Genomic DNA, 26,947 nt, shown 5'->3' with positions numbered 1-26,947 from the left:
AGATCCCTTTGCGGCCAGGATAGCTGTGCTGTTCAGCTAGGTCTTCCACTATAAAGTAACAAATGACAGCGAATTCAGAGTGGATCACATCATTACTGCATTTATTACTTTACTTGCAAGGGTGTGATGGTGAGTGTGGGGGAGAGGGTGAGGGTGAGGTAGAGATGAGGGAGATGTTGAGGGTCGGAAAGTCTGTCCCGGAGAGAGTGTGGAGATGTGGATAGGTTTACCCTCAGTAATCCACCTCCTTCCCTCCTCCAGGCCTCCCCCTGGCTCTTGGTGCAACCAGGGAAATGAAACGCTCGGAGCAACTGATTTCCCAGGCCTCTGAGAAGCTGTCGACGATGATGAAGGAACAGGACTGCGTGTGCCAAGAGCTGACCGACTGCCAGAAGAAGGTGGAGGAGCTGAGGCTGGAGCAGCAGGAGGTGGACAACCAGCTGAGGGGGAATGAGGTGGATCTCCAGGTCAAGCAGGGACACATAACCCAGCTGTGTGCCAGCAGGATGAAGGTGTTCAACAGTATGGATCACCTGAACACCCTCCAGACAGAGTTGGACTTGGTGTATGAGGATTGCGACCCGGACAACTATCCTGGGATTAACCTGGTCCAGAAACTCCAGGATCTCGTCTCCCTTGTCCAGAGTCAAAGCTTCGGCCTTGAGTTGCTGGGGGACCCCCGGGTAGTCAGTAAGCTCAGCCAGCTCGATGGGAGATGCCGGAACGGAGCACCGTCACTCCCGGAAGTCTGCGAGTGACCACAAAGGGATGTGTGTGAGAGGTGTTGACTCCCTGAAGGTACCTAAGGAAGCCACCAGCCCACAGCTTTATGCATCAACTCATCACACAGACAGGCCCTCAGCCCAGTTTTACAGCTTACCTGCCTGCACTCGGAGTGTAAGCATTCATCCCTTTCCTGTTCCCATCCCAATGTCAGTCCAACAATCTCCAACAGGTAGAGAGGTGTCTCAGTCCACCACTTCCTCTGGCTGCCGGTTCTGGTTAGTACATTTCCAGCATCTGCAGAATCTCTTGCAATTATTATTTTTTCTTTAGTTACAACCAAGACCCTGACAGTTCCTAAAGTTCAGGTGAACTCCCTCTTCTATCTTTTTCACAAAAATGATGAACCAGCCCTCATGCAGACCTACACCTTATCTGTGTCCTGCATCGATCTGTGTTCTCAGACAAATTCCTGCTGTTCAAAAGCTGCCGAAATGCAGGCTATCAAGTGCACAGGTCACTCCCGCCGGAGGGACAAAGTGCTAGCACATTTTGTCAGTCCTGTAAAATCAGGCACCTGCCACTCATTTCCAACGCATCCTATTGAAACCCATTTCTCATCCACAGTCGTCGTTCACCATTGAACCAGCCGCCTCAACCAGTTGCTCCAAGCCTTCAACACCTTGCCTGTCGAGCGAAGTTTCTGATCTCTCCTGTTCAGTCCCCTCGTGACTTGTTATTTCAGAGTCAGAATCAGCTTTATTATTGCTTGCATGTGACCTGAAATTTGTTAACTTAGCAGCAGCAGTTCAATGCAATACATAATATACCAAAGAAAAAAATAAATGAAATGAAAAAATAATAATGAATAAGTAAATCAATTACAGTATACATATATTGAATAGATTAAAAATGCGTGCAAACACAAAAATACTATATATTTTTTAAAAAGTGAGGTAGTGCCAAAAGATTAAAATGTCCATTTAGAAATTGGATGACAAAGGGGAAGAAGCTGTTCCTGAATCGCTGAGTGTGTGCCTTCAGGCTTCTGTCCCTCCTACCTGATGGTAACAATGAGAAAAGGGCTATGCCCTGGGTGCTGGAGGTCCTTAATAATGAACGCTGCCTTTCTGAGACACCGCTCCCTGAAGATGTCCCGGGTACTTTGTAGGCTAGTACTCAAGATGGAGCTGACTGGATTTACAACCTTCTGCAGCTTCTTTCGGTCCTGTGCAGTAGCCCCTCCCTATCAGACAGTGATGCAGCCTGTCAGAATGTTCTCCATGGTACAACTAGAGAGTTTTTTGAGTGTATTTGTTGACATGCCAAATCTCTTCAAACTCCTATTAAAGTAGTGACGCTGTCTTGCCTTCTTTATAACTACATCGTTAGATGTAGAGTAGTTAGAAAGAGTTAGATAGAGCTCTTAAAGATAGCGGAGTCAAGGGATATGGGGAGAAGGCAGGAACGGGGTACTGACTGTGGATGATCAGCCATGATCACATTGAATGGCAGTGCTGGCACGAAGGGCCGAATGGCCTACTCCTGCACCTATTGTCTATTGTTTACATCGATAGGTTGGGACCAAGTTAGATCCTCAAAGATCTTGACACCCGGGAACTTGAAACTGCTCACTCTCTCCACTTCTGATCCCTCTATGAGGATTGGTATGTGTTACTTCGTTTTACCCTTCCTGAAATCCACAATCAGCTCTTTTGTCTTACTAACGTTGAGTGCTAGATTGTTGCTGCGGCACCACTCACCACTAACTTTAGTCATATACTTGGTTGCTCTACATATGGGTCAATCCTCATCTCTATTTTCTGATACCTTTCATACTTAAAGCTGCTGTCAATGGGAAGGGTTAAGCCCTTGGTAAAGTTAATCTGCTTCTAAACCGCCACTAAATAAAATAAATTGATTCTCTTGCACTGCATTCTGTGTTTTTATTTATATTAGGAACTATCTGTAATGAGTAGCCATTCAGTATTAAGAGAAATACATAGCTGTTTGAATTGGGACTCCTCTCATTGGAGAGTAGGGGACTGAGGGTCGATCATACAGAGGTACACCATATACAATCAGTGGCCACTGTGTTACATACCTCCTGTACCTCATAAAGTGGCCACTGAGTACACGCTCATGGGCTTCTGTTTCTGTGGCCCATCCACGTCAAGGTTAATGTGTTGTGTGTTCAGACATGCTCTTCTGCACACCACTGTTGTAACGTGGTTATTTGAGTTACTGTCGCCTTCCTGTCAGCTTGAGCCAGTCTGGCCGTTCTCCACTGACCTCGGTCATTAACGAGGTACTTTTACCCACAGAACTGCCGCTCACTGGATGTTTTTTGTTTTTCACACCATTGTCTGTAAACTGTTGAGATTATTCTGTGTGAAAATTCCAGGAGGTCTGCTGTTTCTGAAATACTCAAACCACCCTGTGTGGCACTAACAATCATTCACAAGATCACAAGTCAAAGGAGCAGAAGTAGGCCATTCAGCCCATCGAGTCTGCTCCGCCACCCCACCATGAGCTAAACTATTCTCCCACCTAGTTCCAATTTCTGGCTTTTTTCCCATATCCCTCGATTCCCATTTTTTCCCATTCTCCACACACAGAGTGCTGGAGAAACTCAGCAGTCAAGCAGGGTCTCAGCCCGAAACATCGATTGTTTACTTTTTTCCACGGATGCTGCCTGGCCTTCTGAGTTCCTCCAGCAGTCTGTGTGTGTTGCTTGGATTTCCAGCATCTGCGATTTTCTCGTTTGTGATTGGTCTTCCTCATTCTGACGTTTAGACTGAATAACAACTGAATCTCCTGACCATGCCTGCATACTTTAATACATTCAGTTGCTGATACATGATTGGTTGATCAGATATTTGCATTAATGAGCAGGTGTACAGGTGTACCTAATAAGTTTGCCACTGAGTGTAAGATTACGAGAGTAAGCTGAATGTGCACAGTCCTTTTCCAAGGGCTGGGAAATCATGAACACTGCCATCATAGACAGCATCCTCATATCAGCCATCAGGCTGGTTTGGTGTAGCATCCTCTCACGATACAGAAAAACTACAGTGAACTGTCACACCAGCAGAAAAGGTCATTGGCTACAGTCCACTATCACTGCAAGACTTGTATCTTTCCATGACAAAGACGTAGGCAGTAAAAACGTTGCAGTCACCACTCACCCTGCAAACTGTGGTTTCCAAAAGCTCCCGTCTGGAAAGTGCTATAGGGTTATTTAAAAAAAACTTCACTCCATCTGAAAAAGTTTATTCCTCAAAGGGCAGTTAATCTGATTAACCATTCTTAGCCCCACCACCCCCTCTAACTATTACTCCCATTGTTACATTGCACTGTAAACTTTTTAAACCATATTTCATAATGCTGTTTATATCGAAAATACATAGTAGTATTTATACATTTATACACATTTTATTCCATTCCTTTCATGAGATTGTGCAATTTGAAGATCATTAAAAGTACTTTGCTGAAAGGGGAATGATACACAGCAGACTGCAGTGAGAGTCATTTAGAAGTATTGTACATAGTCTGCAGAATGTCCCTGTGGTTCATGGGCACCATCTTGCAGATGTCAACAACTTACCTTTAATTTTATGTAATTATTTATTCTTTATAATCATTGAATGTCATGCCAACACCACAGCAAATTCCTAATACTAGTCGTGGTATTGCGATCACTCGAGCCGAGAATGATGTTCTCCCAAGGGGTTAGTGAAGAACGCCAGTGCGCATCTTTGTTTAGTGCGGAGAGGCTGATGCGCAGGCAGCCACCACGAGCTCCTTGGCTGATTAGGGTCAGGGTCCAGTGGCACGGAGTGTAAGGTGACGGAGGACCTTCATAGCCTCCCTCTGCCTTCGCTGCCATGGGGGTGCATCATCATTCTCTGGCTACTCCTCCACGTCAATGTATATGGTGAATAAAGCTGGTAGAGATTCCAGGTTTAAGGTGAGGGGGAGAGAGTTAAAAGGGGCTCGTGGAGTAAGATTTTCACCCAGGGGGGGTCCGTATATGGAACGAGCTGTTAGGGAAAGGTGAGAGTTATGTTTTGAAGTTCAAAACATTAAACTAATTCAAAGGAAAACAAGGAGCCAAGAGATGTGAGTCTAAATATTAACATATTTATACATATAACCAGTAAGGAATTATTTAAATGAACAAGAATGCATAATTAAACAATATATACGCAAAGCAACACATAGAAAATGCTAGGGGAGCTCAGCTGGTCAGGCAGCATCGATGGGAAGGAGTAAACAAGTGACATTTTGGCCTGAGACCCTTCGTCGAGATTGAAGCAAGGGGGAGATGCCTGAATTAAACAGAGAGGCCAGGTGAAAGAGGCACACTGGAAGGTGATCAGGAAAGGTCCAGGGCTGGAGAGGAAGGAATCAGGTAGGTGAGGAGAGTGGACCATGGGAGAAAGGGAAGGAGGAGGGGACCCAGTGGAAAGTAATAGGCAGGCGGGAAGGAGTAAAAGGTCAGAGTGGGGAATGGGGGGGGGGGTAGTTTGCTCTCCAGAAAGAGAATTCGATATTCATACCTTCAGGTCAGATTACTCAAATATTGAAATACTAAATACATAACGGTAGGTACAATTACATTTGGAAGATCATTTCAATGGCTAATGGGACCAGCTCAGAATTTGAATCTTGGTTGATGTGGACAAGAGATGATCTTCATTTGTCACATGTACATTGAAACCTACAGTGAAATGTTTCAACAACCAACAGAGTGTGAGGAGGTGCTGGGGACAGCCCACACGTGTCATCATGTTTCCAGTGCCAACGTAGCAAACCTACATCTCACTAACACTAACACAACCGATGGACTGTGGGAGGAAACGGAGCATCTGGAGGAAGCGCACGTGGTCACGGGGAAAACGTACATACTCCTTATCGACCGTGGTGGGCATTGAACCCCGGTCACTGGCTCTGTCAAGCATTCCGCTAACCACTAAGCCACCATGACACCCTCTTGGCCAGCTGGGTTGAGGGGTCTGCTTTAATATGGCATTGCTTTTCGATTGTGGAGCAAATGTGGGCACATTGGGACAGATTGGAGAATGCAAAGAAGTGGCTGATGGAATGCAGTGGAACCAATTGTATGGACTTGCACTTTGGTAAAACGGAATAAAGGCATAGACTATAAATGTGAAGAAAGTATGAAAGTCTAAAGTCAAGTCAAGACAAGTTGCTTTTTATTGTCATTTCGACCATAAACTGCTGGTACAGTACACAGTAAAAATGAAACAACGTTCCTCCAGGACCATGGTGCTACATGAACAATACAAAACTACACTGAAAGTGAAAAGGGACTTGGGAGTCCTTGCACAGGATTCCCTGAAGGTTAACTTGCAACACACACACAAGACGCTGGAGGAACGCAGCAGGCCAGGCAGCATCATTAGAAAAAGTACAATCAATGTTTCAGGCCGAGACCCTTCGGCAGACCCGGAGGAAAAAGCTGAGGAGTAGGTTTGAAAGGGGGGGGGGTGGAGGAGAAACACAAGGGGACAGGTGAAACCTGGAGAAGGAGGGATGAAGTAAAGAGCTGGGAAGTTGATTGATGAAAGAGACAGAAAGCCATAGAAGAAAGAAGGGGAAGGAACACCCAAGGGAGGCGACAGACGGGCAAGGAGATAAAGTGAGAGAGGGAAATGGTGAAGGTGGGGGGTGGGGTAAGGGGCATTACTGGAAGTTTGAGAAATCGATGTTCATGCCATCAGGTTGACTACCCAGACAGAATATCAGGTGTTGTTCCTCCAACCTAAATGTGGCCTCATCACGACAGCAGAAGAGGCCACACATGGACACCTGTGGAATTCATTGCCACAGGTGGCTGTAGAAGCCAAGTCATTGGGCATACTTAAATCAGAGGTTGATGGGTTCTTGATTAGTCAGGACATCAAAGGTTATGGTGAGAAGGCAGGAGAATGGGGTTAGAGGGATAATAAACCAGCCACGATGGAATGGCAGAACAGACAATGGGCAAATGGTCCAATTCTGCTCCTATGTCTTATGGTCTTAGATGGGATTAGTTTAGATTGGAATCTGGGTTAGCATGAATAAGTTGGTCTGAAGGGCCTGCCTCTGTAGGGTTTAACTTTGTGACCCCCAAGGTACCTGCTCCCCAAGCTGGTTCCAGTATCCAGACCAGAGGAAGCTTCAACCCCCCCTCAGCCCCCCAGCACAGAAGGAAAGGCACATGGTGGCATCTGGCCAGTCAGAACAGAAGTGAGCACTGGGGCCGAGGTGACTGAGTGGAGGCGGAGAGGACTGACCACAGTACCAGCACCGTTGCACACGGCTGACATCGGGGGTGGAGCGAGGGAGCATCCCACTCAGATTGGAAATGGATTCCAAGGAAGTGAATGCCTTAGAGGAGTCTGTCGTTGAGCCGACCAGGGGATCAGCTCTGCTGGATTGGGGGTTCTGTAATGGACTGGAGGTGATGAGGGAGCTTAAGGTAAAAGAACCCTGAGGAGCCAGCGATCACAATATGGTTGAGTTCAACTTGAAACTTGACAGGGAGAAAGTAAGGTCTGATGTAGCGGTATTTCAGTGGCGTAAGGGAAGTTTCAGTGGTACGAGAGAGGAGCTGGCCAAAGTAAATTGGAAGGAGCTGCAGACAGGGATGTCAGCAGAGCAGCAATAGCGTGAGTTTCTGGGAAAAATGAGGAAGGTGCAGGATATGTGTGTTCCAAAAATGAAGAAATACTCAAATGGTAAAATCGTACAACTGTGGCTGACAAGGGAAGTCAAAGCTAAGGGAACAAGAAGGCTGCGAGTGAACTGCTGATTTTTCGGAGCAAAGGGAGTTTTTTTCCTACTTGGGTTAAAGAGAGCTGAGACTGTGCAGGTACTTGACGTCAGCCAGTAGCGCGTGAAAGGTTTAAAAAGAAGGCAGACGTATCCAGCGGGCAGCATCGGAGTGGGCAGCGAAGTGAGAGGGCTTTGGCTGAACAGGCTGAGGCGGTAACGGGATGAGGCGAGGTAGGAAGTATGTGAGTGAGGCCAGTTTTCTGTGCTCGGTATTGGATGTGGGGAGTCCTGCAGTCTCCCAGCCTCCCAGACGGCCATATCTGCACCAGGTGTGTCGAGTTGCAGCTCCTGAGGGACTGAGTTAGGGAACTGGAGATGCAGCTCGATGACCTTCACCTGGTCAGGGAGAGCGAGGAGGTGATAGAGAGGTTATAGGCGGGTGTTCACATCGGGGCCACGGGAGACAGACAAGTGGGTCACAGTCAGGAGGGGGAAGGGGAAGAGTCAGGTACTAGAGAGTACTGTACCCCTTGACAATAAGTACTCCTGTTTGAGTACTGTTAGGAGGGGACAGCCTACTTGGGGGGAGCAACAGTGGCCGTGCCTCTGGCACAGAGTCTGGCCCTGTGGCTCAGAAGGGTAGGGAAAGGAAGAGGAAGGCAGTAGTGATAGGGGACTCTATCGTCAGGGGTTCAGACAGGCGATTCTGTGGATGCAGGAAAGAAAATCGGATGGTAGTTTGCCTCCCAGATGCCAGGGTCCGGGATGTTTCAGATCACGTTCAAGATATCCTGCGGTGGGAGGGAGAACAGCAAGAGGTCGTGGTACATATTGGTACCAATTGCATTGGTAGGAAAAAGGAAGAGGTCCTGAAAAAAGTCTACAGGGAGTTAGGAAGGAAGTTGAGAAGCAGGACTGTGAAGGTAGTAATCTCGGGATTACTGCCTGTGCCACGTGACAGTGAGTATAGGATTAGAATGAGGTGGAGGATAAATGTGTGACTGAGGGATTGGAGCAGGGGGCAGGGATTCAGATTTCTGGATCATCGGGACCTCTTTTGGGGCAGGTGTGACCTGTACATAAAGGATGGGTTGCACTTGAATCCCAGGGGGACCAATATCCTGGCGGGGAGGTTTGCTAAGGCTACTGGGGAGAGTTTAAACTAGAATTGTTGGGGGTGGGAACTGAACTGAAGATTCTGGGGAAGAGGATGTTGGCTCACAAATAGAGAAAGCTTGGAGACAGTGTGAGAGGGAGGATAGGCATGTGATAGAGAAGGGAAACACTCAGACTAAAGGTTTGAGATGCGTCTATTTTAATGCAAGGAGTGTTGTGAACAAAATGGATGAGCTTAGAGCGTGGATCAGTACTTGGAGATATGATGTTGTGGCCATTACAGAGACTTGGATGGCTCAGGGACAGGAATGGTTACTTCAAGTCCTGGGTTTTAGATGCTTCAGAAAGGACAGGGAGGGAGGCAAAAGAGTTGGGGGCGTGGCACTGTTGATCAGAGATAGTGTCATGGCTGCAGAAAAGGTGGACGCCATGGAGAGATTGTCTATGGAGTTTCTGTGGGTAAAGTTTAGGAACAGGAGGGGGTCAATAACTCTACTGGGTGTTTTTTATAGGCTGCCTAATAGTAACAGGGATATCGAGGAGTAGATAGGGAAACAGATCCTGGAAAAGTGTAATAATAACAGAGTTATCATGATGGGAGACTTTAATTTCCTAAATGTCAATTGGCATCTCCCTAGAATGAGGGGTTTAGATGGGGTGGAGTTCCACAGGTGTGTTCAGGAAGGTTTCTTGACACAGTATGTAGATAAGCCTACAAGAGGAGAGGCTGTAACTGATTTGGTATTGGGAAATGAACCTGGTCAGGTGTCAGATCTCTCAGTGGGAGAGCATTTTGGAGGTAGAGATCATTATTCTATCTCCTTTACAACAGCATTGGAGAGAGATAGGAACATACAAGTAAGATAAGCATTGAATTGGAGTAAGGGGAATTATGTATGAGGCTATCAGACAGGAAATTAGAGGCTTAAATTGGAAACAGATGCTCTCAGGAAAAAGTACAGAAGAAATGTGGAAAATATTCAGGAGATATTTGTGTGGAGTTCTGCATAGGTACATTCCAATGAGACAGGGAAGTTGTGGTAGGGTACAGGAACCGTGGTGTACAAAGGCTGAAATAAATCTAGTCAAGAAGAAAAGAAAAGCTTACAAAAGATTCAGAGAGCTAGGTAATGTTAGAGATCTAGAAGATTATAAGGCTACTAGGAAGGAGTTTAAGAAGGAAATTAGGAGAGCCAGAAGGGGCCACGAGAAGGCCTAGGTGGGCAGGATTAAGGAAAACCCCAAGGCATTCTACAAGTATGAGAACAGCAAGAGAATAAGACGTGAAAGAATTAGACCTATCAAGTGTGACAGTGGGAAAGTTTGTATGGAACTGGAGGAAATAGCAGAAATACATAATGGATACTTTACTTCAGTATTCACTATGGAAAAGGATCTTAGTGATTGTAGTGATGACTTGCAGCAGACTGAAAAGCTTGAGCATGTAGATATTAAGAAAGAGGATGTGCTGGAGCTTTTGGAAAGCATCAAGTTGGATAAGTCACCGGGACCAGATGAAATGTACCCCAAACTACTACGGAAGGCAAGGGAGGAGATTGCTGAGCCTCTGGCGATGAACTTTGCATCATCAATGGGGACGGGAAAGGTTCCGGAGGATTGGAGGGTGTAGATGTTGCTCCTTTATTCAAGAAAGGGAGTAAAGATAGCCCAAGAAAATATAGACCAGTGAGTCTTACCTCAGTGGTCGGTAAGTTGATGGAGAAGATCCTGAAGGGCAGGATTTATGAACATTTGGAGAGGTATAGTATGATTAAGAATAGTCAGCATGGCTTTATCAAGGGCAAGTCGTGCCTTACAAGCCTGATTGAATTTTTGAGGATGTGACTGAACATATTGATGAAGGAAGAGCAGTAGATGTAGTGTATATGGATTTCAGCAAGGCATTTGATAAGCTACCCCATACAAGGCTTATTGAGAAAGTAAGGAGGCATGGGATCCAAGGGGTCATTGCTTTGTGGATCCAGAACTGGCTTGCCCACATAAAACAAAGAGTGGTTGTAGATGGGTCATATTCTGCATGGAGGTCAGTCACCAATGGAGTGCCTCAAGTTCTGGGACCCCTACACTTTGTAATTTTTATAAATGACCTGGATGTGGAAGTGAAGGGATGGGTTAGTAAGTTGGTTGATGACACAAAGGTTGGAGGTGTTGTGGATAGTGTGGAGGGCTGTCAGAGGTTACAGCAGGACACTGATAGGATGCAAAACTGGGCTGAGAAGCGGCAGATGGAGTTCGACCCAGATAAATGTGAGGTGGTTCATTTTGGTAGGTCAAATATGATGGCAGAATACAGTATTAATGGTAAGACTCCTGGCAGTGTGGAGGATCAGAGGGATCTTGGGTCCGAGTCCATAGTACGCCCAAAGCAGCTGTGCAGGGTGACTATGTGATTAAGAAGGCATATGGTGTATTGGCCTTCATCAATTGTGGAATTGAATTTAGGAGCTGAGAGGTAATGTTACAGCTATACAGGACCCTGGTCAGACCCCATTTGGAGTACTGTGCTCAGTTCTGGTCGCCTCACTACAGGAAGGACGTGGAAACCATAGAAAGGATGCAGAGGAGATTTACAAGGGTGTTGCCTGGATTGGGGAGCATGCCTTATGAGAATAGGCTGAGTGAACTCGGCCTTTTCTCCTTGGAGCAATGGAGGATGAGAGGTGAACTGATAGAGGTGTATAAGATGTTGAGAGGTGTTAATCGTGTGGATAGTCAGAGGCTTTTCCCCAGGGCTAAAATGGTTGCCATAGAGGACACAGGTTTAAGGTGCTGGGGAGTAGGTACAGAGGAGATGTCAGGGGTAAGTTTTTTATGCAGAGAATGGTGAGTGCGTGGAATGGGCTGCCGGCAACGGTGGTGGAGGTGGATACAATAGGGTCTTTTAATAGGCTTTTAGATAGGTATGTGGAGCTTAGTAAAATAGAGGGCTATGGGTAAGCCTAGTAGTTTCTAAGGCAGGGATGTGTTCGGCACAACTCTGTGGGCTGAAGGGCCTGTATTGTGCTGTAGGTTTTCTGTGTTTCTAAAGGGCAAAAATTCATGGGAAGACAGAGGATTGGGAAGCTTTTAAAACCCTACACAGTAACTGAAATACTCATTGGGAAGGGAAAAATAAAATATGAAAGCCAGTTATCAAACAATATCAAAGTAGATAATGAAAGCTTTTTCAAGTATGTAAAAAATTTAAAAATGAAATGAGAATGGATATAGGACCGCGAGAAAATGAGGCCATAGAAATAACAGAGGACAAGAAGATGGCAGGTGAACTAAATGGGTATTTTGTATCTGTCTTCACTGTGGAAGACATTAACAGTGTGTCAGATAGAACAAAAAACATAGAAATCTACAGCACATTACAGGCCCTTCGGCCCACAATGTTGTGCCAACCGTGTAACCTACTCTAGAAACTGCCTGGAATTACCCTGTCGTATAGTGCTCAGTTTTTCTAGGCTTCGTGTACCGATCTAAAATCTTCTTAAAAGACCCAACTGTATCTGCCTCTACCATCACTAGCAAGCATTGCATGCACCCACTACTCTGTGTGAAAAACTTACCCCTGATATCCGCCCCCATACCTATTTCAAGTACCTTAAAACCTATGGCCCCTCATGTTTGCCATTTCAGCCCTGGGAAAAAGCCCTCTGACTCTCCATACGATCAATGCCTCTCATTACCTTGTACACCTCTAACAGGTCACCCCTCATCGTCTGTTGCACCAAGGAGAAAAGGCCAAGTTCACTCAACCTATTCTCATAAGGTACACCCTCCAATCCAGGCAACATCCTTGTAAATCTCCTCTGCACTCTCATTATAGCATCCACATCCTTCCTGTAGTGAGGTGACCAGAACTGAACACAGTACTCCAAGTGGGGTCTGACCAAGGTCTTATACAGCTGTAACATTACCTCTCGGCTCTTGAACTCAATCCCACGGTTGATGAATGTCAACATACCATACGCCTTCTTACCACCAGCGCAGCAGCTTTGATTGCCCTATGGACATGAACCGCAAGACCTCTCTGATCCTCCAAGCTGCCAAGAATCTTACTGTTAATATTATATTCTGTCTTCAGGTTTGACCTATGAAAATGAACCACTTCACATTTCTCTGGGTCGAACTCCATCTGCCACTTCTCAGCCTAGTTCTGCATCCTATCGATGTCCCACTGTAACCTCTTGACAACCCTTCTGTCTATCCACAACACCCCCAACTTCTGTGTCACCAGCAAACTTACTAACCACCCTTCTAGTTCCTCATCCAGGTCATTTATAAAAATCACAAAGAGAGGTTCCAGAACAGATCCCTGTGGAACACCACTGGTCACCGACCTCCATACAGAGTTTGAACCATCTACAACCAGCCGTTGATCTGTGGCAAGCCAATTCTGGATCCACAAAGCAAGGTCTCCTTGGATCCCATGTCTCTGGGCTGGACTGGAAGCAATGTCCTCAGGGGAGTGTTTGCTACTGTTTTTCAGGAGGATTTAAACTAATGTGGCAGGGGGATGGGAACAAGTGCAGAGAGACAGAGGGGTGTAAAATGAGGGTAGAAGCAAAAAGTAGTAAGGTGAAAAGTAAAAGTGGCAGGCAGGCAAATCCAGGGCAAAAATCAAAAAGGGCCACTTTTTAACATAATTGTATAAGGGATAAGAGTGTTGTAAAAACAAGCCTGAAGTCTTTGTGTGTCAATGCAAGGAGCATTCATAACAAGGTGGATGAATTGAATGTGCAGATAGTTATTAATGAATATGATATAGTTGGGATCACAAAGACATGGCTCCAGGGTGACCAAGGATGGGAGCTCAACATCCAGGGATATTCAATATTCAGGAGGGATAGACAGGAAAGAAAAGGAGGTGGGGTAGCGTTTCTGGTTAGAAAGGAGATTAACGCAATAGAAAGGAAGGACATTAGCCTGGAGGATGTGGAATTGATATGGGTAGAGCTGCATAACACTAAGGGGCGGAAAATGCTGGTGGGAGTTGTGTACAGGCTACCTAACAGTAGTAGTGAGGTTGGGGATGGCATTAAACAGGAAATTAGAAATGTATGCAATAAGGGAACAGCAGTTATAATGGGCGACTTCAATCTACATATAGATTGGGTGAACCAAATTGGTAAGGGTGCTGAGGAAGAGGATTTCTTGGAATGTATGCGGGATGGTTTTCTGAAGCAACATGTCGAGGAACCAACTAGAGAGTAGGCCATTCTAGACTGGGTATTGAGTGATGAGGAAGGGTTAGTTAGCAATCTTGTTGTGTGAGGCCCCTTGGGTAACAGTGACCATAATATGGTGGAATTCTTCATTAAGATGGAGAGTGACATAGTTAATTCAGAAACAAAGGTTCTGAACTTAAAGAAGGGTAACTTTGAAGGTATGAGACATGAATTAGTTAAGATAGACTGGCAAGTGATACTTAAAGGGTTGACGGTGGATATGCAATGGCAAGCATTTAAAGATCACATGGATGAACTACAACAATCGTTCATCCCAGTTTGGCAAAAGAATAAACCAGGGAAGGTAGTGCACCCGTGGCTGACAAGGGAAATTAGGGATAGTATCAATTCCAAAGAAGAAACATACAAATTACCAGAAAAAGCGGCACACCTGAGGACTGGGAGAAATGCAGAGTCCAGCAGAGGAGGACAAAGGGATTAATTAGGAAAGGGAAAAAAGATTATGAGAGAAAGCTGGCAGGGAACATAAAAACTGACTGTAAAAGCTTTTATAGATATGTGAAAAGAAAAAGATTGGTTAAGACAAATGTAGGTCCCTTACAGTCAGAACCAGATGAATTGATCATGGGAAACAAGGACATGGCAGACCAATTGAATAACTACTTTGGTTCTGTCTTTACTAAGGAGGACATAAATAATCTTCCGGAAACATTAGGGGACCGAGGGTCTAGTGAGATGGAGGAACTGAGGGAAATACATGTTAGTAGGGAAGTGGTGTTAGGTAAATTGAAGGGATTAAAGGCAGATAAATCCCCCAGGGCCAGATGGTCTGCATCCCAGAGTGCTTAAGGAAGTAGCCCAAGAAATAGTGGATGCATTAGTGATAATTTTTCAAAACTCTTTAGATTCTGGATTAGTTCCTGAGGATTGGAGGGTGGCTAATGTAACCCCACATTTTAAAAAAAAGGAGGGAGAGAGAAACCGGGGAATTATAGACCGGTTAGCCTGACATCAGTAGTGGGGAAAATGCTAGAGTCGGTTATCAAAGATGTGATAACAGCACATTTGGAAAGCGGTGAAATCATCGGACAAAGTCAGCATGGATTTGTGAAAGGAAAATCATGTCTGACAAATCTTACAGAATTTTTTGAGGATGTAACTAGTAGAGTGGATAGGGGAGAACCAGTGGATGTGGTATATTTGGATTTTCAAAAGGCTTTTGACAAGGTCCCACACAGGAGATTAGTGTGCAAACTTAAAGCACATGGAATTGCGGGCATGGTATTGAGGTGGATAGAAAATTGGTTGGCAGACAGGAAGCAAAGAGTGGGAATAAACGGGACCTTTTCAGAATGGCAGGCAGTGACTAGTAGGGTACCGCAAGGCTCAGTGCTGGGACCCCAGTTGTTTACAATATATATTAATGATTTAGACGAGGGAATTAAATGCAGCATCTCCAAGTTTGCAGATGACACGAAGCTGGGCGGCGGTGTTAGGTGTGAGGAGGATGCTAAGATGATGCAGGGTGACTTGGATAGGTTAGGTGAGTGGGCAAATTCATGGCAGATGCAATTTAATGTGGATAAATGTGAGGTTACCCATTTTGGTGGCAAGAACAGGAAAACAGATTATTATCTGAATGGTGGCCGATTAGGAAAAGGCGGGGTGCAACGAGACCTGGGTGTCATTGTACACCAGTCATTGAAGGTGGACATGCAGGTACAACAGGCGGTGAAAAAGGCAAATGGTATGTTGGCATTCATAGCAAAAGGATTTGAGTACAGGAGCAGGGAGGTTCTACTGCAGTTGTACAAGGCCTTGGTGAGACTGCACCTAGAATATTGTGTGCAGTTTTGGTCCCCTAATCTGAGGAAAGACATTCTTGCCATAGAGGGAGTACAGAGAAGGTTCACCAGATTGATTCCTGGGATGGCTGGACTTTCATATGAAGAAAGACTGGGTCAACTAGGCTTATACTCACTGAAATTTAGAAGATTGAGGGGGGAATCTTACTGAAACGTATAAAATTCTAAAGGGATTGGACAGGCTAGATGCAGGAAGATTGTTTCCGATGTTGGGCAAGTCCAGAATGAGGGGTCACAGTTTAAGGATAAAGGGGAAGCCTTTTAGGACCGAGATGAGGAAAAACTTCTTCACACAGAGAGTGGTGAATCTGTGGAATTCTCTGCCACAAGAAATAGCTGAGGCCAGTTCATTGGCTACATTTAAGAGTGAGTTAGATAAGGCCCTTGTGGCTAAAAGATCAGGGGGTATGGAGAGAAAGCAGGTACAGGGTTCTGAGTTGGATGATCAGCCATGATCATACTGAATGGCAGTGCAGGCTCGAAGGGCCAAATGGCCTACTCCTTCACCTATTTTCTATGTTTCTATATCTCTTTACTTACTGAATGAGTGTTTGTCAAAGCCTTAGAAATCCATATCCATTACATCCACTGCTCTCCCTGTATCAATGTGTTTTGTTACATCCTCAAAGAATTCAATCATGTTCATAAGACATGACCTGCCCTTGACAAAGCCATGCTGACTATCCCTAATCATATTATGCCTCTCTGAATGTTCATAATTGCCTCTCAGGATCTTCTCCAACATCTTGCCCACCTCTGAAGTCAGACTCACTGGTCTATAATTTCCTGGGTTATCTCTACTCCCTTTCTGAACATGGGAACAGCATCTGCAACCCTCCAATCCTCTGGTACTTCTCCCATCCCTATTGATGACACAAAGATCATCACCAGAGGCTCAGCAATCTCTTCCCTGGCTTCCCACAGTAGCCTGGGGTAAGTCATTCCACTTTAAGTCATACCCACAATTTCCAAGGTCCTTTTCCCTGATGAATACTGAAGCAAAGTATTCATTAAGTACTATGCAATAAGGAAATTCTAGACAGTTTCTAGAATAGGTTCCATGGTCGGCACAACATTGTGGGCTGAAGGGCCTGTAAAGTGTTGTAGATTTCAATGTTTCTATGTTTTGTTAAGAATCTTCAATCTCCGACTTTGTGCATATGTTTTCACTATCGCATCTGATTGGTCCTATTCTCACATGGCTCAACCTCTTGCTCTCCACATACCTGTAGAATGTCTTGGAGTTTTCTTTAATCCTGTTCAACAAGGCCCCTTCCAGCTCTCCTAATTCCATTCTTAAGCACCTTCCTGGCAACCCTTTAATTTTCTAAAGCTCCAACAGTACCTGGTCTCTTGAACCTTTCGTAAGCTTTTTTTTTCCTTTTTAACTAGATTTTCTACATATTTGTACCCCATGGTTCTTTAACCCTACCATCCTTTCCCTGCCTCAATGGAACATACCTATGCAGAACTCCATGCCGTGCTACATTCCTGCTGTGCAGTTCCCTGAGAATGTCTGCTGCCAAGTTTCTGACTAATAGTATCATATTTACCCCTACATCAATTAAATGTTTTTCCAAATTGAGTCAGCAGTGAGGAAGGTGGTGAGGTGTAGAATACAAGAGTAAGGATGTGATGCAGAGGCTGTAGAAGGCGTTGGTGAGGTCTCACCTTGAATATTGTGAACAGTTTTGGGCCCCTCATCTTAGAAAAGATATGCTGGCATTGGAGAGGGTCCAGAGGAGGTTCACAAGGATGATTCCAGGAATGAAAGGGTTATCATATGAGGAACATTTGATGGTCTGTACACACTGCAATTCAGAAGGATGAGGAGTGATCTCACTGAAACCTTTCAAACGTTGAAAGGTCGAGATGGAGTAGATGTGGAAAGGATGTTTCCCACGGTGGGAGAGTTCAGGACAAGAGGGCACAGTCTCAGGATAGAGGGGTGCCCTTTCAAAACAGAGATGCAGAGAAATTTCTTTAGAAATTTCTTTAGTGGTGGATTTGTGGAATTTAATTTAATTTGTGGAGCTCAAGGTTAAGGAACAATACGATCGAGTTCACGTTGAAATTTGAGAAGGAGAAACTAAAATCCAATGTGTCAGTATTTCTGTGGAATAAAGGAAATTACAGTGGCATGAGAGGGTAACTGGCCAAAGTTGACCGGAAAGGGACACTAGCAGAAGGATAGCAGAGCAGCGATGGCTGGAGTTTCTGTGAAAAATGAGGGAAGTGTAAGACAGATATATTCCAAATAAGAAGAAATTTTCAAAGGGAAGAAGGACATTACCCCAGCTGACAAATGAAGTCAGAGCCACAGTAAAAGCAACAGGGAGAGTATGCAAAGGAAGCCAAATCTAGTGGCAAGATTGAGGATTGGGAAGCCGATAAAAACTTGCAGAAGGAAACTAAGAAGGTTATTCAGAAGGAAAAGATGAATTATGAAAGGAAGCTGGTGAGTAATATCAAAGAAGATACTAAAAGCTTTTTTAAGTATATAAAGGGTAAAAGAGAGTTGAGGGTGGATATAGGACCAATAGAAAATGACACTGGAGATATTGTACTGAGAGATGCAGAGATGACAGAGGAAATGAATGCGTATTTTACATCTCTCTTCACAGTGGAAGATGTCTGCAGTACACCAGACATTCAAGAGTGTCAGGGAAGTGAAGTTTGTGCAGTGAAAATTACAACTGTGAAGGTGCTCAGGAAGCTCAATGGTCTGAGGGTGGATAAACCTGGGCCTGGCAGAATGCACCCTCAGGTTCTGAAGGAAGTAGCTGGAGAGATTGCGGAGGCATTAGTGATGATCTTTCAAATATCGATAGATTCTGGCATTGTACCAGATGACTGGATAATTATAAATGTTACTCCGCTATTTAAGAAGGGTGGGAGGCAGCAGAAAGGAAACTATAGACCTGTTAGCCTGACATCAGTGGTTGGGCTAAAGCTGTAGGAGAGGGTTTAAACTAGATTTACAGGGGGGGTTGGAAACCAAGTGAAGAGGCAGAGGATGAGGTGGTTGGCGCACATGTAGAGACAGCTTGTAGGGAGTTTGTGAGGGAGGATAGGAAGATGTTAGAGCAAAGATGCACTCAGCCTGATGGTCTGAGATGTGTCTATTTTAATGCAAGGAGTATTATAAAAAAGGCAGATGAACTTAGAGCATGGATCAAAACGTGGAACTATGACGTTGTGGCTATTACAGACCCCTGGGTGTCTCAGGGGCAGGAATGGCTGCTGAGTGTGCTGGGCTTTAGATGTTTCAAAAGGGACAGGGAGGGAAGCAAAAGAGGTGGGGTGTGGCACTGCTAATCAGGGATAGTGTCACAGCTGCAGAAAAGGAGGAAGTCATGGAAGGATTGTCTACTGAGTCACTGTGGGTGGAAGTCAGAAAGAGGAAGGAGACAATAACTCTACTGGGTGTTTTTATAGACCCCAAATAGTAACAGGGATACCGAGGATCCTTAGTTCATCCAACTCCAGCTCCTTAATGCAGTCTTTTGGGAGCTGGAGTTGGTTGCATTTCCCACAGGTGTGGTCATCAGGGGGACCGTCAGGTTCCATGAATTCCCACGTCCTACAGGAGGAGCATTCCACTGCCATATCTGCCGTCCTGCCTGCAACCAAGACCAAATCAGCAAAAGGAAAAAAGGAAAAACCTGATCTTATTTCCTGTCTCTTTGGCCTGTTGAAGGGTGTGAGAGAAGAGAAGTGGGTGCAGTTACTATTACAAGCAAGAAGGTGCTTAACAAGCTAAAAGACCTAAAGGAACATAAGTCACCTGGACCAGATGAACTGTACCCCAGGGTTCTGAAAGAGGTGTCGTTAGAGATTATTGAGGCATTACTAATTATCTTTCAAAAATCATTGGACTCTGGCATGGTGCTAGAAGAGTGGAAAATTGCAAATGTCACTCCAAGAAAGGAGGAAGACAGCAGAAAGGAAATTATAGACCAGTTGGCCTGACCTCAGTGGTTGGAAGATGTTGGAGTCAATTGTTAAGGATGAGGTGATGAAGTACTTGGTGACGCAGGACAACATAGAACAAAGCTGGCAAGGTTTCATTAAAAGAAAATGCTGCCTGACGAAACTGTTGGAAATCTTTGAGGATATTACAAGTAGGATAGATAAAGGAAATGCAGTGGATGTTGTATATTTGGACTTTCAGAAGGCCTTTGACAATGTGCCACATATGAGGCTGCTTACCAAGTTAAAAGCCTCTGGCATTACAGGAAAGTTCTTGGCTGACTGGTAGGAGGCAAAATAAAAGGATCCTTCTCTGGTTGGCTGCCAGTGACTAGTGGTGTTCTGCAGGGGTCGGTGTTGGGACCACTTCTTTTTATGCAGTATATAAATGATTTATATGATGGAATAGATGGCTTTGCTGCCAAGTTTACAGGTGATACAAAGATTGGTGGGGGGCAGGTAGTGTTGAGGAAACAGGTAGGATACAGAAGGACTTAGACAGATTAGGAGAATGGGCAAGAAAGTGGTAAATGAAATACAATGTTGGAAAAATGCTGGATGAACTACGGATCATTCGGGAGGTGGAGGCAGAGATAGATAGGAGTTATCAGGAGGTAGTCACACCAAAAAACCAAGAAGTAGGCAGATGGGTGACAGTCCAGAGAGGCAGGGGGAGCAGGCAGAGAGAGCAGAGCACCCCTGCGGCCATTCCCATTAACAATAAGTATACCGTACTGGATACTGTTGATGGGGATGACCTACCAGGAATGAGTTGTAGTGGTCCTGCCTCTGGCACAGAGGTTGAACCCTCAACTAGAAAGGGGAGGAGGGAAGAGAAGAGAGCGATAGTTTTAGGGGATTCTATGGTCAGGGGGGCAGATAGGAGATTTTGTGGGGCAGATTGGGAGTCTCGGATGGTATGTTGCCTCCCTGGTGCCAGGGTCCGGGACATCTCAGATCGGGTGCAGGCTATTCTTGAGAATGAGGGCATGAACCCAGATGTAGTGGTCCAACGATGTAGGTAAGGTGAGTGAGGGGGTCCTGCTTAGAGAGTTCAGGGAGTTAGGAGTGAAGCTGAAAGGCAGGACCTCCAGGGTGACAATCTCGGGATTGCTACCTGTGCCACGTGCGAGTGAGGCGAAGAATAGAATGATTATGCACACTAATACGAGGCTGAGAGCATGGTGCAGGAAGGAAGGGTTCAGGTTTTTGGATAATTGGTCTTTGTTCCAGGGACATTGGGATCTGTTTCGAAGGGATGGTCTACATCTGAACCGGAGGGGTACTAACATTCTTGCAGGAGTATTTGCCAGTGCTGCTCGGGGGGGTTTAAACTAGATGGGCAGGGGGCAGGGATCCAGATCCAGAGGGTTGGTCAGAAGGTGCATGGGGTTAAATGTGTACAAGGTTTGGGTGATCTTGAGAAGGTCATCAAAATTCAGGGTGCAATTTGCCCGATGGAAGTTCAAGGAGCTGGGTTAGGTACAGTAGACAGTGTTTTAAGCAAAGAGAGGAGGAATAGGCTAAGAATTCTATACTTGAATGCACATAGTGTCAGAAATAAGACAGATGAGCTTGAAGCTCAGATGAAAATGGGGAACTACAATATTGTTGGGATAACGGAGACATGGCTGCAAGGGGATCAGGCCTGGGAATTGAGTGTACCAGGGTATACGTGCTATCGTAGAGACAGAAATATGGGAAGAGGGGGTGGGGTGGCCCTGTTGGTGAGGAATGAGATTCAGTCCTTAGCAAGAGGTGACTTGGGAACAGGGGAAGTAGAGTCTGTGTGGATTGAGCTGAGGAACAGTAAGGGTAAAAAGACCCTAATGGGTGTTGTGTACAGGCCCCCAAACAGTAGCGTGGATATTGGGTACAAGTTGATTAGGGAGTTAACATTGGCATGTGCTAAAGGTAATGCAGTCGTTATGGGAGATTTCAACATGCAGGTGAACTGGGAGAATCAGGTAGGTGCTGGACCCCAGGATAGGGAGTTTGTGGAGTGTCTAAGGGATGTATTTTTGGAACAGCTTGTGCTTGAGCCAACCAGGAACGAGGCTATTTTGGACTTGGTGATGTGTAATGAACAGGAATTGATAAGTGATCTTGAAGTAAAGGAGCCATTAGGAAGTAGTGATCATAACATGATAAGTTTTTATCTACAATTTGAGAGGGATAAGGGCAGATCAGAGGTGTCAGTGTTGCAATTAAATAAAGGAGACTACGGAGCCATGAGGGAAGAGCTGGCCAAAGTTAAATGGGCGGATGCCCTGGCAGGAAAGACAGTGGATCAGCAGTGGCAGATATTCTTGGGCATAATACAAAAGATGCAAAAGCAGTTCATTCCAATGAGAAGGAAGGATTCAAAGAGGGGGAAGGGGCCACAGTGGTTGACAAAGGAAGTCAGAGATTGTATAGCATTAAAGAAAAAGAAGTATGACAGGGCTAAGATGAGTGGGAATACAGATGATTGGGGAAGTTTTAAGGAACAGCAGATCTTAACTAAAAAAGCAATACGGAGAGAAAAAATCAGGTATGAGCTCAGTCTAGCCAGGAATATAAAAGGGGATAGCAAAAGCTTTTTTAGCTATATGAAGAGAAAGAAGATATTTAAGAACAATGTTGGCCCTTTGAAGAATGAATTGGGAGAAATTGTTATGGGAAACAGGGAAATGGCAACAGAATTTAATGCATACTTTAGATCTGTCTTCACCAGGGAGGACACAAGCAATCTCCCAGATGTATGGATGGGCCAGGGTCATAAGATATCAGAGGAATTGAGACAGATTGACATTAGGAAAGAAACTGTGATGAGTAGACTGGTAGGACTGAAGGCTAATAAATCCCCGGGTCCAGATGGTCTGCATCCGAGGGTTCTAAAAGAGGTGGCTCAGGAAATTGCGGATGCATTGGTAATCATTTTCCAATGTTCCTTAGATTCAGGATCAGTTCCTGAAGATTAGAGAGTGGCTAATGTTGTCCCACTTTTCAAGAAGGGAGGGAAGGAGAAAACAGAGAACTAATGTCAGTCGTGGGGAAGATGCTTGAGTCCATTATTAAGGACGAAATAGTGGCACATCTAGATGGCAGAAATAAGATTAGGCCGAGCCAGCATGGATTTACCAAGGGCAAATCATGCTTGACTAATCTGTTGGAGTTTTTTGAGGGTGTAACAAGGATGTTAGACGAGGGTAAGCCAGTGGATGTTGCGTACCTAGATTTTCAGAAGGCATTCGATAAGGTGCCACATAGGAGATTGGTGAGTAAAATCAGAGCTCATGGCATTGGGGGCAGGGTTTCAACATGGATAGAAAACTGGTTGGCAGATAGAAAGCAAAGGGTAGCAGTGAATGGGTGTTTCTCTGACTGGCTGGAGGTGACTAGTGGGGTACCACAGGGCTCTGTATTGGGACCACAGCTCTTTACGATTTATGTCAATGATTTAGATGAGGGCATTGAAAACTATATCAGCAAGTTTGCTGACGATACTAAACTGGGTGGCAGTGTGACATGCCAAGAAGACGTTAGGAGAATACAGGGAGACTTGGATAGGCTGGGTGAGTGGGCAGATACTTGGCAGATGTCATTCAATGTGAATAAATGTGAAGTTATCCACTTTGGAAGCAGGAACAAGAGGGCAGAGTATCGTCTGAACGGTGTCGAGTTAGGTAAGGGAGAAATGCAAAGAGACCTAGGAGTCCTAGTTCACCAGTCAATGAAGGTGAATGAGCAAGTGCAACAGGCAGTGAAGAGGGCAAATGGAATGTTGGCCTTTGTTACAAGGGGAATTGAATACAAGAGCAAGGATGTTCTTTTGCATTTGTACAGGGCCCTGGTGAGACCACACCTGGAATATTGTGTACAGTTTTGGTCTCCAGGTTTAAGGAAGGACATTCTGGCAATTGAGGAAGTGCAGCGTAGATTCACTAGGTTGATTCCTGGGATGGCAGGGCTGTCTTATGCAGAGAGATTGGAGAGATTGGGCTTGTACACGCTGGAATTGAGGAGATTGAGAGGGGATCTGATTGAAACGTTTAAGATAATTAAAGGATTTGATAGGATTGAGGCAGGAAATATGTTCCAGATGTTGGGAGAGTCCAGTACTAGAGGGCATGGATTGAGAATAAGAGGTCAGTTATTTAAAACAGAGTTGAGGAAAAACTTCTTCTCCCAGAGAGTTTGGAGGTGTGGAATGCACTGCCTCGGAAGACGGTGGAGGCCAATTCTCTGGATGCTTTCAAGAAGGAGCTGGATAGATATCTGATGGATAGGGGAATCAAAGGATATGGGGACAAGGCAGGGACTGGGTATTGATAGTGAATGATCAGCCATGATCTCAGAATGGCGGTGCAGACTCGAGGGGCCGAATGGTCTACTTCTGCACCTATTGTCTATTGTCTATTGTCTAAAATGCATGGTCATGTTCTTTGGTAGTAGAAGTAAAGGTGATATTTTCTAATTGGGAGAAAATCCAAAAATCTAAGGTGCAAAGGGACTTGGGAGTCCTTGTGCAGAACACCCTAAAAGTTAACTTGCAGGTTGAGTCGCTGGTGAGGAAGGCAAATGCAATGTGAGCATTCATTTCAAGAGGTCTAGAATGCAAGAGCAGGGATGTGATGCTGAGGCTTTATAAAGCACTGGTGAGGCCTCACCTTGAGTACAGTGAACAGATTTGAATTGAATTGACTTTATTTCTTACATCCTTCACATACATGAGGAGTAAAAATCTTTATGTTACATCTCCATCTAAATGTACCATGTGCAATCATAGTAACTTATAAAAAAATAGAACAGTCAATGTAATATAGAGGACACTCAGATCAGTGTGAGTTCATCAGTCTGATGGCCTGGTGGAAGAAGCTGTCCCGGAGCCTGTTGGTCCTGGCTTTTATGCTGTGGTACCGTTTCCCGGATGGTAGCAGCTGGAATAGATTGTGGTTGGGATGACTCTGGTCACCAATGATCCTACAGGCCCTTTTCACACACCTGTCCTTACAACTGTCCTGAATCATGGGAAATTCACAACTATAGATGCACTGGGCTGTCTGCACCACTCTCTGCAGAGTCCTGTGATTAAGGGAGGTACAGTTCCCATGCCAGGCGGTGATGCAGCCAGTCAGGATGCCCTCAATTGTGCCTTTTTCTAAGAAACGATGTGCTGGCATTACAGAGGGTCCAGAGGAGGTTCACAAGGATGATTCCGGGAATGAAAGGGTTACCATACAAGCAACATTTGATGGCACTAAAAAAGCTGTAAGATGGGAGAAGATGAAACATGAGGGTAAACTAGCCAATAATATAAAGCCGGAGACGAAAAGCTTTTCAAGTCAAGTCACTTTTTATTGTCATTTCGACCATGACTGCTGGTACAGTACACAGTAAAAACGAGACAATGATTTTCAGGACCATGGTGCTACATGAAACAGTACAAAAACTACACTGAACTACGTAAAAACAACACAGAAAAAACTACACTAGACTACAGACCTACACAGGACTGCATAAAGTGCACAAAACAATGCAGGCATTACAATAAATAATAGACAAGACTATAGGCACAGTGGAGGGCTGTAAGTTGGTATCAGTCCAGTCTCTGGGTATTGAGGAGTCTGATGATTTGGGGGAAGAAACTGTTACATGGTCTGGTCGTGAGAGCCCGAATGCTTTGGTGCCTTTTTCCAGATGGCAGGAGGGAGAAGTGTTTGTATGAGGAATACGTGGCGTCCTTCATAATGTTGTTTGCTTTGCGGATGCAGCGTGTAGTGTAAATGTCCAAAATGGTGGGAAGAGAGACCCCGATGGTCTTCTCAGCTGACCTCACTATCCACTGCAGGGTCTTGCGATCCGAGATGGTGCAATTTCCGAACCGGGCAGTGATGCAGCTGCTCAGGATGCTCTCAATACAACCCCTGTAGAATGTGATGAGGATGGGGGGTGGGAGATGGACTTTCCTCACCCTTTGCAGGAAGTAGAGATGCTGCTGGACTTTCTTTGCTATGGAGCTGGTGTTGAGGGACCAGGTGAGATTCTCTGCCAGGTGAACACCAAGAAGTTTGGTGCTCTTTACAATCTCTACCGAGGAGCCGTCGATGTTCAGCGGGGAGTGGTCGCTCCGTTCCCTCCTGAAGTCAACAACCATCTCTTTTGTTTTGTTCACATTAAGAGACAGGTTGTTGGCTCTGCACCAGCCCGTTAGCCGCTGCACCTCCTCTCTGTAAGCTGACTCATCGTTCTTGCTGATGAGACCCACCACAGTCGTGTCATTGGCGAACTTGATGATATGGTTCAAGCTGAGTGTTGCAGCACAGTCGTGGGTCAGCAGAGTGAACAGCAGTGGACTGAGCACACAGACCTGGGGAGCCCCCATGCTCAGCATGATGGTTTTGGAGATGCTGCTCCCAATCTGGACTGACTGAGGTCTCCCAGTCAGGAAGTCTAGAATCCAGTTGCAGAGGGAGGTGTTCAGGCCCAGTAGGCTCAGCTTTCCAACCAGTTTCTGAGGGATGATTGTGTTCAATGCTGAACTGAAGTCTATGAACAGCATTCGAATGTATATGTCTTTTTTGTCCGGGTGGGTTAGGGCCAGTTGGAGGGTGATGGCAATGGCGTCATCTGTTGAGCGGTTGGGACGGTACGCAAACTGCAGGGGGTCCAGTGAGGGGGGCAGCAGGGTCTTGATGTGCCTCATGACGAGCGTCTCGAAACACTTCATGATGATGGATGTGAGTGCAACAGGACGGTAGTCACTGAAGCAGGACACTGAAGACTTCTTCGGCATGGGAACAAAGGTGGCGGCCTTGAAGCACGTTGGAGCGATGGCGCTGCTCAGGGAGATGTTGGAGATGTCAGTAAGAACATCTGCTAGCTGGTCTGCTCATCCTCTGAGCACTCTACCAGGAAAATCGTCTGGTCCAGCAGCCTTCCGTGGGTTGACCCTGCACAGGGTTCTTCTCACATCGGCCACGGTGAGACACAGCACCTGATCATTTGTAGGAGGGGTGGACTTCCTCGCCATCATGTCATTTTCTGCCTCAAAACAAGTGTAGAAGTTGTTCAGTACATCTGGGAGGGAGGCATCCCCCACACAGTCAGGTGATGTTGCCCTGTAGTTGGTGATGGCCTGGATGCCCTTCCATATGTGCTGCGTGTCGCCGCTGTCCTGGAAGTGGCTGTGGATTCGCTGGGTGTGTGTACGCTTTGCCCCTCTGATGGCCCGGGACAGTTTGGCCCTTGCTTTTGTTAGGGCTGCCTTGTCGCCTGCTCTGAAGGCAGAGTCACGGGTTCTCAACA

General features: G+C 45.5%; 1 protein-coding gene and 1 long non-coding RNA gene across 2 annotated transcripts in view; one reads left to right on the top strand and one right to left on the bottom strand.

Moving 5' to 3' along the window:
- LOC132402559 (uncharacterized) overlaps positions 1–2,646 on the top strand; it is a 34,456-nt gene extending 31,810 nt beyond the window's left edge. Inside the window, exon 2 of the mRNA XM_059985431.1 lies at positions 262–2,646. Within this exon, the coding sequence (XP_059841414.1) occupies positions 262–758 (497 nt within the window). The 3' untranslated portion in view covers positions 759–2,646. The remainder of the gene's footprint in view (positions 1–261) is intronic.
- LOC132402561 (uncharacterized) overlaps positions 1–26,947 on the bottom strand; it is a 68,689-nt gene that overhangs the window by 30,255 nt on the left and 11,487 nt on the right. The gene's annotated exons all lie outside the window — the stretch shown is intronic.

The sequence above is a fragment of the Hypanus sabinus genome, chromosome 12 (assembly GCF_030144855.1).
Source record: "Hypanus sabinus isolate sHypSab1 chromosome 12, sHypSab1.hap1, whole genome shotgun sequence".
Lineage (NCBI taxonomy): Eukaryota > Metazoa > Chordata > Chondrichthyes > Myliobatiformes > Dasyatidae > Hypanus > Hypanus sabinus.
This window is presented reverse-complemented; position numbering and strand designations above follow the sequence as displayed.